The sequence below is a fragment of the Ranitomeya variabilis genome, chromosome 5 (genome assembly GCF_051348905.1).
Source record: "Ranitomeya variabilis isolate aRanVar5 chromosome 5, aRanVar5.hap1, whole genome shotgun sequence".
Taxonomy (NCBI): domain Eukaryota; kingdom Metazoa; phylum Chordata; class Amphibia; order Anura; family Dendrobatidae; genus Ranitomeya; species Ranitomeya variabilis.
In genome coordinates, this window is record NC_135236.1 from 55,665,290 (window position 1) to 55,680,268 (window position 14,979).

The 14,979-nt window shown below is 52.2% G+C and overlaps 1 protein-coding gene across 8 annotated transcripts in view; it reads right to left on the reverse strand.

Moving 5' to 3' along the window:
• Positions 1 to 14,979, reverse strand: part of PDE4A (phosphodiesterase 4A) — a 903,909-nt gene that overhangs the window by 51,892 nt on the left and 837,038 nt on the right. For all 8 annotated transcript variants that reach the window (XM_077262038.1, XM_077262037.1, XM_077262041.1 and 5 more), the window contains 2 exons: positions 987 to 1,172; positions 201 to 237 (listed from right to left, as the gene is read on the reverse strand). In XM_077262038.1, coding sequence (XP_077118153.1) covers positions 201 to 237; positions 987 to 1,172 — 223 coding nt within the window. The remainder of the gene's footprint in view (positions 1 to 200; positions 238 to 986; positions 1,173 to 14,979) is intronic.

A 14,979-nucleotide genomic window follows, 5' to 3' on the forward strand; every position in this document is an offset into this window, starting at 1 on the left:
TGCGGAAACCTCCTAGAAAAATAGTGCTTCTAGAAGTTTTCTTGTGTGACACCACCATGGCCATCACCCAACAAACCAACATTCAGGTGCATGGAAGAAATGGGGCTTTATAAAACAACTGGAGGTACTTCCTTAAAAAGTCTGAAGAAAGTTACCAAGACTGGAGAGTTGTATGAGGTAGAAACTCGCCATATACATACCTGAGCAAATGGCGTAACAATGAGGTCTTCTGTGTGCCTGTAACGGAGAGGGTGAGATATATTAGCGCAGAATATAGAATCTTTACCTTCAGCAATAAAGGAGTTCTCCGGGGGCATAAACTTTCTATTCTTACTGGATACATCAAAGAGCATGAGGAATGGGTCACATGGGAGGGATTACATAGGAGTCACATGGGAGGGGTCATAAAAAAACATGAAGTGTCCTCCGAGAATAGGCTCATAGAAGGTCACGTCCTCAAGGAAGTGCTATGCACACTAATACAGAAAAGAATGTCAATCAATGATTAGGACCGCCCACTGGACTCCTAAGATCAGAACGAACAGAGATTTAGACAAATATTACAGGCTATACTTTTCCCGTTTTGTGAGTACATTCATTCTATGGTAAAATAAGTGGTGTCGTACAAAAACTACAACTCGTCCCGCGATAAAACAAGCCCTCTTACGGCTATGGAGGTGGAAATATTAAAAAAAAAAGTTGGAAAAGGAAGAAAAAAAAATACAGAAAATTGCCCAGTCATGCAAGAGCTAACGTTGGCTGAACCGGTCACATTTTTCGGAGGGTTTGGCCAACCATCAAATGTATATGGTTGCCTCCTGATTTTCCACCAACAGGCAGATGATGGTGTAAAGAAGGATCGGTCTGATCGATTTCAGCATGTCCAATCCTTCTGATCGCAGGGGAGATAAGGCGCCAGCAGAGTTCTCGGGCATCGGCTCATTTCCCTGCCTTCCACTGTCTGCAGCCAGTACAATGACACTTACGCCTCGCTGGTGACAGAGGAGTTCCGCGACATGGTTTTGGGGGACATGTCATAGTCACTGTCCGACCGGTACAGGAACGACTCCCTCCTCTGGCTTTGTGGGAAGCTGGGGTGCAGCACCAGCCCTGGACTCGCCTGCGAATCAATCGGGCTGCGACCTGGAGAAGGCCCATTTTCCACATCGAAGCTGCAGAGGGAAGAGAAAGGAGAGCGGATTACGTCATACACAAAGACATGGGAACAATATACACCCCAAAAAGCGCTCTGCTATCCAGCACAACAATGTGGTCGGCACTACAACTCCCACCCTGCTTTCCAAGAATCCTGAAAGGTAGACCCGCGTTCTTCTGCAGCGACATCTCTGTACTAGGCTGGTTTACCATTCTGGATTATAGGAAAGCTGGGTATCTGTATCTGAGACTATATCCATTGTCACCCAGCTTTTCCCGAATGCTGAACGGCTGAAAACATTATTTTCTCTCCTTTGCAGTCGCAATAGGCGGTTTCTTTACTGGAAAGCAGACAGTAATCCTGGCGGCAGATTGCTGGGGATAAAGGCGCACGGTCTCCGGGGTTTTTCCACGCACCGGCCATTTGGGAAATGAGATCAGTCACCCCTCGCTCCGGGGCTGTGGGGAGGAGCGCAGGAGCTTTACTAAATGCTGCACATCTGGAGCGGGCGCTCACGTCAATGGGGCAGCTGTGCCGGGAGCGGAGGATTAGGGCGAGAGAAGGGGGACAAAGGTTAAGAGAGGGGACAGTCGAGGAATAACAGTGGATTCATTCACTAGACTGATGAGCCAGGGAAATCAGGGCTCCTCTACTACTGGGCAAGTGTGCGACTGCAGCTGGGAGCACGAGGCGGACTACAAATCCCAGCAGCATGTCTATCACTGCTACAAAGCGGATGTGGAACCAGAAACCCCAGTAGTGGGTCAGCCATTGTTTGTCAGCTGAAGTGGAACTACAAGTCTCAGTACTAGGTCAGCCATTGTTTAATAGCTGACTGTGGAACTACTAGTCCCAGTACAAGGCCAGCCACTGCTCAGTAGATGAAGTGGAACTACAAGTCCCAGTACTATGTCAGCCAGAAGTGGATGAGAAACCACAAGTCGCAGTATTACGTCAGGTAAAAATATTTGAGCTGGTGTAGAACCACAAGTCCCAGTGTTTGGTGAATGACCGGTTGGCATCTTGGGTAGAACTACAAGTTCCAGCAATAAATCCATCAACACTGACATGACACTACAGCTCATGGTATTGTTTTTTTTGACCATTGCCTTGTAGCGGAGTCCCAGCAGCATATTAGGTTAGTCACTCCTTAGCAGCTGGTTAGGAACTACAAGTCCCAGCACGTTTCTGTCATTTGTCACTCTGCAGCTGTTGAACAACTACACGTCACAGCTGCTGTGGATCTACAGATCCCAGAATGATATGGTCAGTGACTGCTCGGAAGCGTATGTGGAACTACAACTTCCAGCAGTAACTAAATATGTAGAATTGAGAGTCCTCAGTGGTTGATACCTTTTAATGACTAACTGACAAGATGGTAACAGATTGCAGCAGCTTTCGGGACTACACAGGTCTCTTCATCAGGCAAAGACTAGAAGAAGTTCTGAAGAATCACATATTTATGCACAATACATCCCAGAAAAATGCCATAGATACGACAGGTGACGTGAAGCAGAATTACCATTATGTGAGTGATAAACAGTTATGTCCATAAATATTGGAAGAGTTCATAGATAAGGAATGTTTTATTGTCCTCTGATTGGGGTCTGGTTCTGCTAAGATGACCCCACAAGGTCTGAGGAGCAAATTCCTTAGTTAATGTAAAAATACATAAATCCATGCGACACATTCATTCCTGCACTGAGACTGTCAAAGGCCGTCATCAGCTTATATTCCCAGACTCTTCTGTCTCTCTGAGATTTGAAGTTACCTTTTAGTACAAGTAATTTCATGTCCATAATGCTGTGATCGGGGAGACAGAAATGTATTGCCACAGGTAGATCCATTCTTTTTTCTCTTATTGTGTGGCGATGAGAGTTCATCCTTGTTCTCAGTTTCTGCCCTGTCTCCCCCACATACAGACCCCCAGAACACTTCCAATATTTATGGACATAACTGTTTATCACTCTCACATAATGGTAATTCTGCTTCACGTCACCCGTCTTATCTGTGGCATTTTATGAATTGGCCACCGTCTAATGTGGAACTACAAGTCCCAGCGGTATTATCTGAAGAGGAACTACAGATCCCGGTACTAGCAGGTACAGTCGCTGTTTCGCAGCTGCTGAAGGACTATAAATACCAGCAATATGTCCACAGTCAGGTTGCCAATGACTGGGAAGTACAAGTCCCAGCATTATTAGAGTATTCAGTATCGGGCAGCTGGGGAAGAACTACAAGTCTCAGCATTCTATGCATAGATACCGATGGCCTGTAGCGGGCGCTGCCCCTCGCTGAGGCGCAGAGCACATGGCTCCGCTCTGCGCCTGGTAATCTCCGCTGTCAGGGAGCAGATTACCGCTGATAAGCAGCGACAGATGATCGTCACCCGGGTGGGCGGCTCGGGACGCTGCGCTGACATCACGTATGACACAACACACTAAGCTGAAACCTGAATGAATCTCTCTGACACCGGCTGTGTCCGTACGCGGCCGTCCATGAACATCTGGACCAAATCCCTGTAATCTGCCATCAATGGGACCCGACAGCTGCCGGATTGGCAAACGTCCCGGATTATCGGAAGGCCCCACAAAAGTGGATGTGATTTGTACAAATATTCATCCCACTGTGCAGCACTACAGTTACCCTCCCCCAGGCCCAAAGTGGTTGATAACAGGGAGCAATAGATTGTGTTTAGCGGTGCTGAAAAATATAGGAGAGATTCACCAACTAGAGAACCCGGGGTGTCAGCCAGGTCCCTGCGATCAGCGCTAGTGATGGACACTACAGAAAGGGACAAAACCATTAACCCCTGCACTGAGCAGAACGCGGGGGACTCTGCACAACCATGTGTGACATGTAATACCACAAGTCTCCTCTAGAGGCCTCTGCAGAAGAAAATAAAAAGGAAATTGCAACTTTTCAGGTCTGCAATGATCAGCTGATTACTAGGGGTATGTGTCCACGTTCAGGAAACGCTGCGTGTTTGACGCTGCGTAGAGCCGCAGCGTCCAGATGTTACAGCATAGTGGAGGGGATTTCATGAAATCCCGTCTCCACTATGCAGTAAAGACGCATGCAGCAGACCCGCGGAAACGGACATGCGGCGCGTCTTTTAAGAAAGCAGCATGTCCTTACAGTGAGCAAAACACGCAAGAACACCACAGGTGACCTGCCAGTGACCTCAGGTGCAGATTTGGTCAGAATTTTACCTGCATAAAATCCTGACCAAAGCCTGAAGCAATCCTGAACATGGACACATACCCTAGGAGGTCCACAATAGGGAAGGTGTATTCTGATAGCACCATATGAAAGCATTTCCACAAGTGATCCTGTACTGATCCTGAGGTACATCCTGTATTATACCTCAGGGCTGCACTCACTATTCTGCTGGTGCAGTCACTGTGTACATACATTACATTACTGATCCTGAGTTACATCCTGTATTACACTTCAGAGCTGCACTCACTATTCTGCTGGTGCAGTCACTGTGTACATACATTACATTACTGATCCTGAGTTACATCCTGTATTATACTCCAGAGCTGCGCTCACTATTCTGCTGGTGCAGTCACTGTGTACATACATTACATTACTGATCCTGAGTTACATCCTGTATTATACCCCAGAGCTGCACTCACTATTCTGCTGGTGCAGTCACTGTGTACATACATTACATTACTGATCCTGAGTTACATCCTGTATTATACCCCAGAGCTGCACTCACTATTCTGCTGGTGCAGTCACTGTGTACATACATTACATTACTGATCCTGAGTTACATCCTGTATTATACTCCAGAGCTGCGCTCACTATTCTGCTGGTGCAGTCACTGTGTACATACATTACATTACTGATCCTGAGTTACATCCTGTATTATACTCCAGAGCTGCACTCACTATTCTGCTGGTGCAGTCACTGTGTACATACATTACATTACTGATCCTGAGTTACATCCTGTATTATACCTCAGGGCTGCACTCACTATTCTGCTGGTGCAGTCACTGTGTACATACATTACATTACTGATCCTGAGTTACATCCTGTATTATACTCCAGAGCTGCGCTCACTATTCTGCTGGTGCAGTCACTGTGTACATACATTACATTACTGATCCTGAGTTACATCCTGTATTATACCCCAGAGCTGCACTCACTATTCTGCTGGTGCAGTCACTGTGTACATACATTACATTACTGATCCTGAGTTACATCCTGTATTATACTCCAGAGCTGCGCTCACTATTCTGCTGGTGCAGTCACTGTGTACATACATTACATTACTGATCCTGAGTTACATCCTGTATTATACTCCAGAGCTGCGCTCACTATTCTGCTGGTGCAGTCACTGTGTACATACATTACATTACTGATCCTGAGTTACATCCTGTATTATACTCCAGAGCTGCGCTCACTATTCTGCTGGTGCAGTCACTGTGTACATACATTACATTACTGATCCTGAGTTACATCCTGTATTATACCCCAGAGATGCACTCACTATTCTGCTGGTGCAGTCACTGTGTACATACAATACATTACTGATCCTGAGTTACACCCTGTATTATACTCCAGAGCTGCGCTCACTATTCTGCTGGTGCAGTCACTGTGTACATACATTACATTACTGATCCGGAGTTACATCCTGTATTATACCCCAGAGCTGCACTCACTATTCTGCTGGTGCAGTCACTGTGTACATACATTACATTACTGATCCTGAGTTAAATCCTGTATCTCTTTTTTATTATAAAAGTACAAAACAAAACTTACAGGCAAAGCTTACAGACAAACTCAATAACAAAACAAATTATTCACAATACCCAAAAGTCAAATGTCCAGCAGATTTATACAAATAAAATGTTCCTCCATTTCATTAATACCCCCAGCAAGGGAAGAGACCTCAACCTATATCCTTTTTTCACTTCCCTTGTACCTTTTTCCCCTCATACACACATACCCATGCATTCATCCCTAGAAAAATAAACAAAAGTCGGCCATCTGCCCTAAACAAAGTAAATAGGCCACCTGGCCGAAACCTAATCATATAATTTTATATAAATTTTTTTTTTTTTTTTTTTATATATACCGTATTTTGCGGACTACAAAACGCACTTTTTCCCCCCCAAAAAAGGGGGGAAAATGGGGGGTGCGTCTAATAGTCGCAATGCAGGCTTACCGTGGTGGCAGAGGTGCGGTGGCAGAGGTGCGGCGGCAGAGGTGTGGCAGCAGAGGTGCGGAGATGAGGAGGCGCAGTGAGCGGGGTCCCTTTTCCCGGTGAGGTGATGCAGCAGCCCGGTAAGGCAGCAGAGCCGGGTGAATCCTGTTGTTATCGGTGGGCGCGGCCATCTTCCTGAGGCCGCGCGTGCGCAGATAGAGCGCTCTGCTGCCTGGGGCTTCAGGAAAATGGCCGCGGGATGCCGCGCGTGCGCAGATGGGGATCGTAGCGGCCATTTTTTTTTAAGTCGAGATGCGAACTCGGCTTCAGGAAAATGGCCGCCGCGATCCCCATCTGCGCACGCGCGGCATCCCGCGGCCATTTTCCTGAAGCCCCGGGCAGCAGAGAGCTCCATCTGCACACGCGCGGCCTCAGGAAGATGGCCGCGCCCACAGATATCATCAGGATTCACCCGGCTCTGCTGCATTACCGGGCTGCTGCATCACCTCACCGGGACTTTGGACCCTGTATACTCCATCCTTTTGCTTCCCAGGATGGGTGCAGCAAGGTTCAGGAAAGATCTCGTGGGCACATGGACTGGAGATGATGGAGGTAGTGGTGTACATTGTGAAGCGAGTATTCCACAGGAGCTCAGATGTCTGAGTCCTTGCCGCTTCCCGGCGCTCCTCAGCACCGCATGGCACGGCTCTCCGCCTCCAGCAGGGCTCGTAGCAGTACAGAGGCGCTTTTCCTGCAGTGTCCGGTCATGGCGGCTGTGTCTCGGTAGCGGAGCTCCTCACTTATTACCGGCTTCTGAAATAATTATTGCGCTGAGGAGCGCCGGGAAGCGGCAAGGACTCAGACATCTGAGCTCCTGTGGAATACTCGCTTCACAATGTACACCACTACCTCCATCATCTCCAGTCCATGTGCCCACGAGATCCTTCCATCACCTCACCGGGGAAAGGGACCCCTCTCATGCCATACCTCTCACTGTGCCTCCTCATCCCAGCACCTCTGTCGGTAACCACTGCTGCCACCCTCCCATGGACACCAGGCCGTGGCGTCGCCCACCTAAGCAGGAAGGGACCCTGCTCAGGTGTACGCCATACCGCATCACCCCACCTCTGCTGCCACCATGCCTCCTGTGACCCTGCTCTGCCACCACCAGCCCTCAGGTAAGATACTGTAAATTCGGACAATAAGACGGACCCCCATCTTATAAAAAATCTTTTTTTCTGCAATTTTCACCCCAAATTTGGGGTGCGCCTTATGGTCCGGTGCGTCTTATAGTCCGAAAAATACGGTATATTTTTTTATTTTTTTTATTATTTATTTTTCCCTCCTAAACTAAACCACCACCATTCCCCCAAAGGTCCCACGAAAGTTTGTGGCCTATCACACCAGGTCCCACGAGAGTTTGTGGCCTATCACACCAGGTCCCACGAGAGTTTGTGGCCTTTACTATACAGCAAGGTCCACCGAAGCAGGAAATGCTCCATGCTTTCAAGCATACTGCCACACTCCTCGCGGGGACAATCCCGGTCATCAGAGCATCTGCACATCAGGTTGTCCCTCACATACAGCTTCCCATGGAAGCAGCGCCAAGCCAAGTCCCAAAACTTCAAGGGGATCCACTTAGAGTTTAATAACCCGAGCCCCACCTCCAGATCCCGGCTTGGGCAATCTCTGAGCGCCAGGGGCTTCTGAAAGTGGGTCAACAGGACCCTATTGTCAAGAAACCTTCTCGACATGGTCCTGATCTCCCACACTCCCAGACCCCACCGACGGATCACCTTCAGAACCGGGGTAGCATAAGCCGGAAGATGCCCATGAGGTGTACGAAGGTCCTTTACCTGCCCTCCTGTCTCCCATTCCTGGAAGAAAGGCCGAAACCACCCCCTACAGGAGAATACCCACAGAGGAGCCCTCTCTAACCAGAGGTTGGCGATGTTTGCCTTAAGAAAGGAGTTTACTAGAAACACCACTGGGTTGACCATACCCAACCCTCCTAGTCTCCTCGTGCGGTACGTGACCTCCCTCTTGATTAGGTTCAGCCTATTTCCCCATAATAATTGGAAAAACAGGCTGTAGACCCGTGTCCAAAGAGGCTCTGGCAAGATGAAGACGCTGCCCAAATATATTAGCAAAGGAAGCAAATAGCCCTTGGCAAGGCTCACCCTTTCCCTTAGGGTCAAAGACCAACCCTTCCACTGATTCACCTTCTGGGCGGCAATCTTAAGTCTGCCCTCCCAGTTTTGCTGGGGATAGTCCCCCGGGCCGAAACTGATGCCTAATATTTTTGCTGTGGTCTGAGGCCCTGGAAGGGTGTCCGGGAGATCAAAACTTGGATCTCCCCCTCCCAGCCAGAGACTCTCACACTTGTCCCGGTTGATCATGGACCCGGATGCCACCGAGTAGCGTTCAACCTCAGACATCACCCAATTTGCCTCCTCTCTCGAGGATACAAAAAGGGAAACATCGTCAGCGTACGCCACTACCCTCAAGGCGACCTCTGGCTCCGCCTGGTCCATCCCGACTCCCACCAACGGTCCACACTCCACCCTCCTTAAAAGGGGGTCGAGCGCAAACACGTATAACAGTGGGCTCAGAGGACAGCCCTGGCGGACACCAGACCTCACCTCAAAAGGGTGTCCGACCCAACCATTCACGAGCGGAATAGTCTCTGCCCCATTGTATAAAACTCTCAACCAATCAACAAACCTCCCAGGCAGACCATACCTCAGAAGGACGGACCAGAGGTACTCATGGTTAACCCGGTCAAAGGCCTTCGCCTGGTCTAAGGACAGCAAGTACCCCTTCCAGTGACCTGCCCTGCCCTGCTCCACTGCCTCCCGGACACCGAGCACAGCACTAAATGTACTGTGGCCTGGAACAGAGCAATGCTGGGCCCCCGAAAGGAGCCGGGGCGCAAACTGCACCAACCGATTAAAAAGCACCTTTGCCAGAACCTTTCCGTCCGTATTGAGAAGCGCTATGGGACGCCAATTCTCAATACGGGACGAGTCTTTACCCTTTGACACGATAATCAGGGCTGACTTCCTCATTGAACTGGGCAGAATGTCCGAGGAGAGGCACTCATTAAACACCTCAGTCAAGAGGGGGACCAAATATTCCCTAAAAGTCTTGTAGAACTCGGATGTTAAGCCATCCGGACCGGGTGACTTTTTGGGCTGGAGCCCATCAATCGCCCATCTCACTTCCTCTTCCCTGATTGCTTCTGCCAAAACATGAAGAGAGGGGTCATCCCCTGGCTCAGGGATGGTTTCAGTCAGGAAAGCCGACATCTCATCCCGATCAGGATCCCTCCTCCCCAAGAGGTGCAAGTAGAAGGATCTGACCACCTCCAGGATCCCTGATTTGGATCTGTTCAGGGACCCCGTACTGTCAATCAGTCCTCTCACCATCTTACAATTCACTGACAACCTGCAGTTTCTGTAAGGGTCGGGCGAGCGGTACCTCCCGAAATCCCTCTCAAAAACCAAGGATGTGTGCCTATCATACTGGCACCCCTTGAGCAAGGTCTTCACCCTGGAGATTTCCTCTCAGTCCCCTCCAGTCAAGACGAGCTGCTCGAGTTTCCTCCCCAGCTCCCGATACAGGCGGTACCTGTTCAGGCCCCTGAGGCTCGAGAGCTGATGGAAGAACCTTGCGACCCTTCTTTTGAAGATCTCCCACCACTCAGACTTACTGCTACAAAGACCCAAAAGAGGTACCTGGCTCTGAAGAAATTCCTCAAAGGACTGTCTTACTTCCGCCTCTTCCAGAAGGGACGAATTCAGCTTCCATAGGCCTCTCCCCATCCGGGGGGTCTCTTTAACATTCAAAGTAAAGAAAATGAAACAGTGATCGGAGAACTCCACCTCAACAGCGGACACTGCAGAAGAGACGGCTTCCTCCTTTAAAAAAAACCTATCTATCCTAGACCTACTGCTTCCCCTAAAAAAGGTGAAACCCCCGTGACCTGGGGTGTGCCGGATGTGGACATCCACCAGGAGAGCTTCGCTTACTATGCTATTCAAGGCTACGCTATCATAAGCCAGCCGGTCTCCGGGGCCTCCTCTATCACGGAGTCTGGTTACAGTATTAAAATCCCCACCGAAGACCACCTGCCGGCTCGTAAAAAGATAGGGCTTGATCCTCAGGAAGAGACATTTACGGTCCCACTTAGATTGCGGGCCATAGATATTGATGAGCCGAAGCTCCTGTCCCCTCATGAAGACGTCAAGGACCAAACATCTCCCCATTTCTACCTCGATCACCCGTCTGCATTCCACCTCCGCGGTCTTAAAAAGGACTGCTACCCCGCTATACGGCTCGGCCGCAAGAGACCAGTATGAGGGCCCACTCCTCCATTCCCTCTTTGCTTTGTAGATGGACCCCAGGTCCGTTAGTCTGGTCTCCTGCAAAAATAAAATATCAGCCTCAACCCGGGTGAAAAAATCAAAGGCCGTAAATCTAGCCGTATCTGACTTTATGCTGGCGACATTAATCGACGCCAGAGTCAACGGGGTAGGTTCCGCCATCATGGGTGATTGAGTTAGATGGCCTGTTTTTTAACCGTACCCCCTGATTTCCTCTCCCCCTCTGAGGAGGAGCCCGACTCACCCCTCCTCTTTAAAGATACCGAGGTGTCCATATCCTCCTTTACAGCACTGGACTTCCCAGAAATAGATTCCTCGCCCCTGGACCCCGAGGTAGTCCCCCCTCCAGAGGAGTGTGAATCCCCCGGAGGACAGACCTCACCACTCCCCGAAGGCACCCCAGATGTTGTGTCCGGCCCCTCACCCCCGACCTCCGACACAGCAGAGTCATCGAGGGCTTGGAACCGATTGGAGAGGGGGATCAGAGGGGGGTCGGTGAGCCCTTCCGTAGGCACCCTAGTGGCCGGGGGGGGGGCTTAGATTTTTTAGCCTTGTTCTTCCTCTTCTTCCGACTCTTACCGGTACGATTGTCACCCGTTTTTTTAGGCTGCTCCACCACCTCTTCATCCAGACTTTCATACTGGGAAGAGTTATCAGAAGCAGCCAACTCCTCCCTCTCCATCCTCCGGATCTCCTTGCTCACCACCTTCTCCCCCAGGGCCTCAGAGGCTTTGGCTGCCGTCTCCAGGGTGGGGGCAGTCATCACCCCAGTAGCCTGAGGCTTATCCTGCCCCCTGCCCTTACGGCTCCTCACCTGTTGCCATTGGTGGGCAGATGTACCAGCCTCACCTTTCCTCACTGACCCCTCAGCTCCCCTCACGCCTCCACCCTCAGCCCCAGCAGAAGTTGCACCACCGGGGACCCCCCCTGCCGGGCCAGAGATGGTGCTGGAAAAGGAACGGGGGCAGCGGCTATACGGGTGACCTAGGTCACCACACAGGTGACACCTAATGTCACCACAGGCCGCGGCAAGATGGCCTACCCCACCACACAAGGCACATTTCTGCACCTTGCAGCCTGCGCTGAAGTGGCGGGGATCACCGCACCTGTGGCAGACCTTCGGTTGCCCCTGGTAGAAGATCTGGATTCTGTCCCTCCCCAGAAATGCTGAGGAGGGGATGTGGGTGACCGTACCTCCTGAAACCTTCAACTTTACCATGAAGGTCCAGCCCCCTGACCAAATGCCAAACTCATCCCTATTTTTTTTAGGGACCTCGGTGACTTCCCCATAACGGGAAAACCACGTCATTATGTCGACCCCAGAGAGGGACTCGTTACTTGTCAGAACGGTCACCCTCTTTACACTATTTTGGCGAGACACCGCCTGCACGGCAAAGTCTCGCCAGCCGGGCTCCCCCTTTGCCAGTTCGAAATTCGACCAGAGAAGCTCCAAGCCCTCTGGCCGAACAAAACTGACATCGAAGAAGGAGGTGCCAAACGGATGAATCAGGGCAAAGATGTCCGTCGCCCTGAAGTCCATCTTCAGAAGGAGCTCCACAACCCTCGCCCTTGGCGGGCACACTTCACTGCCCCTCCACCGAAGACGGACCACATTCCGCCTGGCCACCCCCTGCCCAGCTGTCGGGAGGGACCAAACCGTTTCCCCTTCCCTTTTATCTTGGAAGGCAGCCTGGCCATGTCTATCCAGCCAAAAGGCCAAGTCCACCACTCTTCCCTCTACTTCGATCGTCCGTTCTCCCTTTTTGAGGGCCTCCAGGAAATGGCGCCGCAAGACGCTATCCCTGAGGTCCAGAGGCGAGGAAACCCCCTGACTAGACCCCGAGGCTCCAGCCACCACCCCTGAATAACTCCAAGAACCTGTGGCTGGGGGGGCAGATGGACCGGCCCCCTCCCCTCTTCTCCTACTACCATCAGACACCGTACCCACACTTGCCACCTTAGACGCACTGCCACTCGCATCCTCAACCATAGACACTTCCATACCCGCACCCTCCTCATCCACTCCATCAGTCACCCCACTCTCACTCACATGCACACTGGGGTCAGTTTTATTTTGCCTCACCTTTTGGGTATTTCCAGGTTGTGTTTGCCCTCTGCTACCGCCACCTACTGGTGGCATCTTCCCTGCTGGGGGGTTTGGCACACACAGCGCTGCTGTCCCTTTAAGAGTCCTGCTGCCATAGGACTTATGCAGCACAGCCTGACTTTCCACCACAGCAGGCGCAGAGCCTCCTCCCTCACTGGCAGGTAGGAAGCCAGGTGCAGACTCACCTCCAGCTCCATCCTGCCTTGTCACCGGAGCCCCCACCGCAGGTAAGCCCCCAGACTCAGGGGACCCCGCCAGGCAGGCGCCCTTGCTGCTGTCTGCTGCAGTCCCTGCTCCATTGCTGACCGCAGCTAAGTTCATTTTTTTTCCTTTCCTTGGGAAGCCACGCCCCCAGCCTCCAGCCGCACAGCACAGCTATCCAAAGCTGCTCCTACATGGGCAGCGGGTGCCGAGGAGGCCACGCCCCCTGAGACCAGCCGCAGCGGGACCCCCAGAGCTGACCCAGAGCTGGATCCACCCCCAGAAATCCCCCCGGCGGTACCAGTCCCCTGAGGCACAGCACCCCCCACCACCACACCCTGGGCCACAAACAGCCTGGCCACAGCAGCTCCAGCAGCCGGCCCCAGGCTAGGCCACTCCCCCTCAGCATCCACCAGCGGCGGTGCCCCCAATGCAGGAGACCCCGACTTAACCGCAGACCCCGCCAGGGGAGCCCCCACCATTTTCTTTTTATGAGCCGGTTCTGCCGGAGCCGCAGGCCCCTCCCCCTTTACTTTACTAGGTGCCTGGGTCCCCAGAAGCGATCCAGCTTTATCGGATCCATAAGTGGGGGACCCGGACACCCCAGCGCTCACCGCCGGAGATGCGGTCCCGGCTGCCACTCTCTTGCCCACCTCTGGGCCACCTTCCACACCAGGCTCCATATCAGACACATCACTACCCCCTCCGTTACCACAAACAGAGGCAGCGCCCTGCGTGTCATGGCCTGTAATCTCCCCGCTCCCTCGCTGCGGACCCACAACAGAGCCCGAGCCGGGGTGGGTAGCGGGTGCCGCACAGCGGGATCGGGGGGCCCCAGAGAGGGGGACATACACAAATTTCTCCACAGTAGATGTTTTCTTCTTCTTACTTTTCTTAGCCTTTCTCTTCATCCCCCTCCTGGTTGCCTCGTCCTCACAGATCTCATCCCCGAACCTCAGCTGGTTAAAACGGACCGGGGACTCGATCTACCGGATCTGCTGCATGACAAGGCAGCCCCCCTCGCTGCTACTACCACCATCCTCATCCTCCCCCTCGCTCCCGCTGTCCCCTGAAGGGCCAGAATCTGACGGGAGAGCCACCTGCTCGGGGGCTATCCCGCTATGCGACGCCTGGAGATCTCTTACCAGGCCACCAGGCGGTGGGTAGGGCGCGACCTCCTCCTCGCATTCCTCTTCCTCATCATCCTCCTCCACCACCTGGCCGGAGCTCCGTGACCCCTCCGGAGCCCCACCGGTCATGGCTCTGAACCGGTCGTCATTTTCCAACTTTTCACGGAAGGGCCCGCTGCCATCCAGGATCTCACACCTCCGGCTTTCCAGGTCTTGTATGGATTTTTTTATCTTCTTCAACGCGGCGGATAGCTCAGCCTTCTTATTACCGGAGGCCCTGTCAGACCTCTCCTTAGCTACGATCAACTCCCCCCAGAGGGATTTTAGCTTCCTTGAGGCGTCCTCATAATCGCAGAGGTGCGCATGGATGCGTGAACCATAGCCCACGGCGGATTCTCTAGCCGCCTTGGTACCCCAACCAAGGGGCACCGCTGCAGCACCCCTGCTCGTACAAGGCCTACCTCCGGGGGAAGGAGCCGCGGCGGCCTCAGGGGTCCTACGGGTCTTCATGCTGGATCCCTTGGCTGATCCTTGGCCAGATCTTGTGGCCCTAGCCGGAGTTGAAGTCCTCCCACCCCCCGCCGGCTTGGACCGGGAGGTGGGAGCCGGGGGCCCAGCCCCGGAGGCCAGTCCCAAAATGAGCCTTCTTTCCTGGGAAGGGGGCAGACAAAAAGTCCTGGATGAAAAACTTTACCTCCCTTCCCAGGAGCTCTCCCTAGGCAGCATACAGAGCACACGGCAAGCAGGCTCCGCCTCTTCCTGTATTATACTCCAGAGCTGCACTCACTATTCTGCTGGTGCAGTCACTGTGTACATACATTACATTACTGATCCTGAGTTAA